Source organism: Myotis brandtii, unplaced genomic scaffold, assembly GCF_000412655.1.
Source record: "Myotis brandtii unplaced genomic scaffold, ASM41265v1 scaffold803, whole genome shotgun sequence".
In the NCBI taxonomy this organism is placed as follows: Eukaryota; Metazoa; Chordata; class Mammalia; order Chiroptera; family Vespertilionidae; genus Myotis; species Myotis brandtii.
Genome location: NW_005371234.1, coordinates 553,917 through 558,528, shown reverse-complemented (window position 1 = coordinate 558,528; position 4,612 = coordinate 553,917). Strand labels below are relative to the sequence as shown.

Genomic DNA, 4,612 nt, shown 5'->3' with positions numbered 1-4,612 from the left:
TGCTGTGTTGCTGACAATTACCTGGAAGAGAAGTTGGGGTGCGTCACTGGGCTGGAAAAAGTTTAGCTACATCAGAAAGCAGGTCTAATTAAGAAAGTTTATTCTATATCTATAAAAGGCTAAGTTGACTCACACATGTGTGATATATATAAAGCTCTCACTGGCGCCAATTGCATGCGTGTGTTTCGATCTGTCATTGTGGATGGTGAATTTGGTTGACACTTTTATTATAGAGAAAGGGCGAATAGTGATATTAAAATATTTCTTCTAATTAATTTCCTTTCAATGTGCACGAATCCGTGCACTGTCTTGAGATAATGATAAGTCCTATGAGAGCGGTGAAGTATAGGTGACCAAGGAAGGTGCAGTGCTGGGCTGGTTTAGATTAAGTGGCCAAGGAGGGCCTCTCTGAAGAGATAATTTTGTGTTGGGACCTGAGTGACTGAGTGTAGGAGCCAGAACTGCCTGACTGAGGGGAGAGCACGTGTAAAGGCCCTGTGGTAGGAGCTAAGGTCAGGAAAACTAGCACAGGCCTGAGGAGAAAGAACCTTAGAGGCCAGGGGAGGAACTCAGTGGTGGTGGTGGTGTGGGCTGCAAGAATCCATTGGACCGTTTGTGTGTGAGGGGATTTGCTTTTCCTTTTGGAAATGTCCAAACCTAAAGGCAGCAAGAAGAGATAAGGAACCACACACATCTTCACCCAGCTCAATAGCTACCAATATCTTGCCAATCTTCCTTCACCTATACTCCTACTTTTTTGGTGGAGAGGTTAGATTTTTTTTTTTTCCTTTCCCTCTTTCCTTGCCTCATTGTTTTCATTGAAGTTTAACAAATACCAAAAAGTGCACAGACCATAAGCATACAGCTCAGTGGCACTCACTCTCTGAGCACGTCCATCTAACTAGCACCCAGATCTAGAAACTGATGATGGCAGCTCCCTGGGGTTCCTTCTAGTTTCTGCCTCCCAACGTCTAACAGGCAAATGGAGCATAAAAGGAATCAAACAGGATGTTCTCTCCTCTGACCAGCTTCTTGCACGTATCACTACACTTGGGAAGTTTATGCCGCTGTGTGTCCCTGTAGGTGGCAGACTGCTCATTCTCACCGCTGTAGCATTCCACGAGTCAGTTTATGTACCCCATCCATGTGTCTTCTGGGCACCTGGGCTGTCTTCCGGTGTGGGCTACTTCAAATGGTTCTGCCATGAACATTCTAGCTCCTCTTTTGGTGAACACGTGTAGGCACTTGTGGTGGCTTATACCCAGGCATGCAGTCGGCTTTAGGAATAGTGCATGTATTCATTTGCTAGAGTGTCCATAATGAAGAACCACAGGTTGGGTGTCTAGTTTTCCTGACCTCAACTCCTACCACAGGGCCTTTACACGTGCTTTCCCCTCTGCCAGGCAGTTCTGGTTCCTACACTCAGTCACTCGGGCCCTAACACAACAGAAATGTATTCTCTTACAGTTCTGGAGGCTACAAACCTGAAATCAAGGTGTTGGCAGGGCTGGTGCCTTCTGGGGGCTGGGCAGGAAGGGTCTGTCCCAGGCCTCTCTCCCTGGCTTGTAATGGCCATCTTCTCCCTGTGACTTCACATTGGCCCCCTTCTGCGCAATCTGTCTCTGCATCCAACTTCCCCCTTTTCATTTGGAAACTAGTCACAGTGGATTAGGGCCCACCCTAGTGACCTCATTTTAACTTGGTCGTCTGCAAAGACCTATCTCTAAGTAAGGTCGCACTCTGGGGGTCTGGGGTGGGGATTCCAACATACCCTTTTTGGGGGAAACACAGTTCCCATGACAGTGCCAAGGAGTTTCCCGAAGTGGCCACATAGTCTCCTCGCCCACTATGTGCTGGAATATTTTAAAGTTTATTCCGGACGTGATACCGTTTGTCTCGGGAGTGCTTTAAAAGGCCTTGGTGTGATTTACATTTTTAAACAATTCTATTTGTTCCATGGGCATGTGAGACAAGGTAAATATTTAATCAAGAAAGAAAAGATAAATAAAGAGTGGGCCCTCCTGGGACGGCCCAGGTAGGACACTCCAGAAGCCTGGGGTTGGGACAAACCTCCCAGGTGCTCTTAGCTCAGCGATGCCTGTGCTCCATCCTCACTGCCCGGGGCCAGGCCATCCTGTGCAGCATCCCTCGGGGCTCAGGTGAGGCAGGGGGACTCAGGCCGTCTTTCTGTCCACCCCCTCCCACCAGGACATACAGCAGCTTCTCCAGCTCCAGCAGCTGGTGCTTGTGCCGGGTCATCACCTCCAGCCCCCTGCTCAGTTCCTGCTGCCGCAGGCCCAGCAGAGTCAGCCAGGTAAGGCCCCAGCCTGGTGGCCTCCCCACTGCCCGCACAGAACTCCCCACCCCCCTCACACTGTGTGTCCGCGCTTGTCTCCCCAGGCCTGCTACCGACGCCAAATCTATTCCAGCTACCTCAGCAAACCCAGGGAGCTCTTCTGACCTCCCAGCCCCGGGCCGGGCTGCCCACGCAGGTGAGTGTCCACCGAGTGTGCCAGGCTGGGCCAGCAGTGGACCAGTGGAAGGGAGGGTAAGGTGGGGGTGAGGGACTCTTCTCCATTTGGCCCACTCCCCAGCCACAGGGGCCAGGACAGGAGCTGGGAGATGGGGAACCCAGCAGTGTTCTACCACTAATTTGCTGTGGAGCCTTAAGCAAGTCACTCTCGCTGTCTGGATCTCCCTCTGTAGCAGTGATTTTCAACCGGTGTGCCACAAGAATTTTTAAAACGTGCAATACCTGAATATTTAGTCAGGGGCACTGGCCTCTTTCCCCTTAGATTGTCAAATTAAAAAATGACAACAGCCAACATAACAATAGCCATCTAGTGTGAATGAATCAAAATTATACCTATTTTTTTGTCAGATGGGTAAAAATATATTTTTTGGTGTACCGCAGAATTTTAGTAATTAGTTTATGTGTGCCATGAGATGAAAAAGGTTAAAAATCGTGGAATGAGGGGAGTCAACCAAATCAGTGGCTCTTAGCCCTTCAGGCACATGGACTCCTTTGAGAAGTCAATGGAAGATTCGATCCGACCCCACTACCCCTGAACGCACATGTGCACAAACACGGGAAACTTGGGAGGTTTGAGAGTCTTTGGGTTCAAATGCCTTGGGTCTCTTCCAGGACTCCAAATGGAAGGTTCTCTGAAGAAGGGTCTGCTGGGTACTAATTCACACCCACCTTCCAGATCAGACACTGAAAACCGGGGGCTCACAGATATGTGTTCTTTGGCCCACACCATATTGTAAAAATTGAATTAGCTGACATGAAAATTCCCAGTAAATGTTAGATTCCCAGCTTCTCTGGACAAACCGGAAGTTCTGGCAGAACTGATCTGTGTCCATGTGGCTTGGTGGCAGTTGGCTGCTGATCACTGGCTGGAGCAGGGGTCCCCTCAAACAGGGAGAGAGCTCTCCAGGCCGCCTCGGCCTCCCCCTGCCTGGTCCCCATGGCCTTTCTTGGTTTGCTGCCTGGGTTCTAGACTTGCATAACGAATTGTTCACAATCCGTTACAGATTTCAAAATTCCCTTCTACCCATTTTTGTAACAGTCCTTTCAAAGAATTATATGAACTATTTAGAAAACCCTAAAAGTTTAGGGACTAATAGAGGGCCTAGTGCAACTGTGAAATCCAGAAATGCTCGGAAAGTCAAGTTGTCTTGTAATGTGGGCGCCGGAGTCATTTGGCTGCAAAACCTGTCTTGACCTGATCCAAGGCGAGGAGTGACTTCGCTTTATCCCTCCTGTGCGATTCGGGCTTTGCTGAGAATGTTAATGTGTCCGATTATGGGGGTGATGCCTGGACCCTGATGGGTGGCGTCACATCACCTAAGATATATGCTCCATGTAGGCTTTCTAAAATCGAGAAATTCCTGAATTCCAAAACAGATCTGGCCCCAGGGTTTTGGATAATGGATCAGGGACCTGTGTGACCAACTTCCCTGCACCCACCGCCTGCTTCAGGTCTTTTGTGTTTAGGGAAATACCATTTTTTAACCAAGTTTTCCCAACAAGCCCATGCGGTGGGCAGAGCAGCTGTGATTGTCCCATCCTGCGGAGGGGAAACTGAGTCCCCCAGCAATTCCGCAGCAGAGCCCCTGACTCCCTGTGGGAGAGGAGATTGAATCATGGCCCCCAGCTCCCGGGAAAGAGCCCTAGGCACAAGAACCCGCCTGCTCCTCCGGGAGTTTGCAGCTGGGAGGGAATCGGCAGAGTTCCAGCAGCGAGAGGCCCCACGCGGGGCAGCAGGGTGTCACCCTGAGGGAACTGACAGCCCAGTGTGGGGCCGGTGGAGGGGACCTGCGGGCAGAAGCTGGACGGCTGGAAGGCAGGGAGGGAGGGAGGACTGCGCAGCCATTGCTGAGCCCCATCCTGGTCCTCCGTCCTGCATCCCGCCCACCTGCCCACCCCACCAGGCCGTGACCCGCCCCACGCTGCCCGACCCGCACCTCTCGCACCCGCAGCCCCCCAAATGCTTGGAGCCACCCTCCCACCCCGAGGAGCCCAGTGACCTGGAGGAGCTGGAGCAGTTCGCCCGCACCTTCAAGCAACGCCGCATCAAGCTGGGCTTCACGCAGGTCTGGGGCCAGC

At 51.4% G+C, this 4,612-nt stretch overlaps 1 protein-coding gene across 6 annotated transcripts in view; it reads left to right on the top strand.

The window, feature by feature from the left end:
* Positions 1–4,612, top strand: part of POU2F2 (POU class 2 homeobox 2) — a 59,854-nt gene that overhangs the window by 50,472 nt on the left and 4,770 nt on the right. For 4 of the 6 annotated variants that reach the window (XM_014531450.1, XM_014531454.1, XM_014531451.1 and 1 more), the window contains 3 exons: positions 2,209–2,314; positions 2,401–2,492; positions 4,438–4,599. In XM_014531450.1, the coding sequence (XP_014386936.1) occupies positions 2,209–2,314; positions 2,401–2,492; positions 4,438–4,599 (360 nt within the window). The remainder of the gene's footprint in view (positions 1–2,208; positions 2,315–2,400; positions 2,493–4,437; positions 4,600–4,612) is intronic. The other 2 variants (XM_014531455.1, XM_014531452.1) reach the window with 1 other exon arrangement.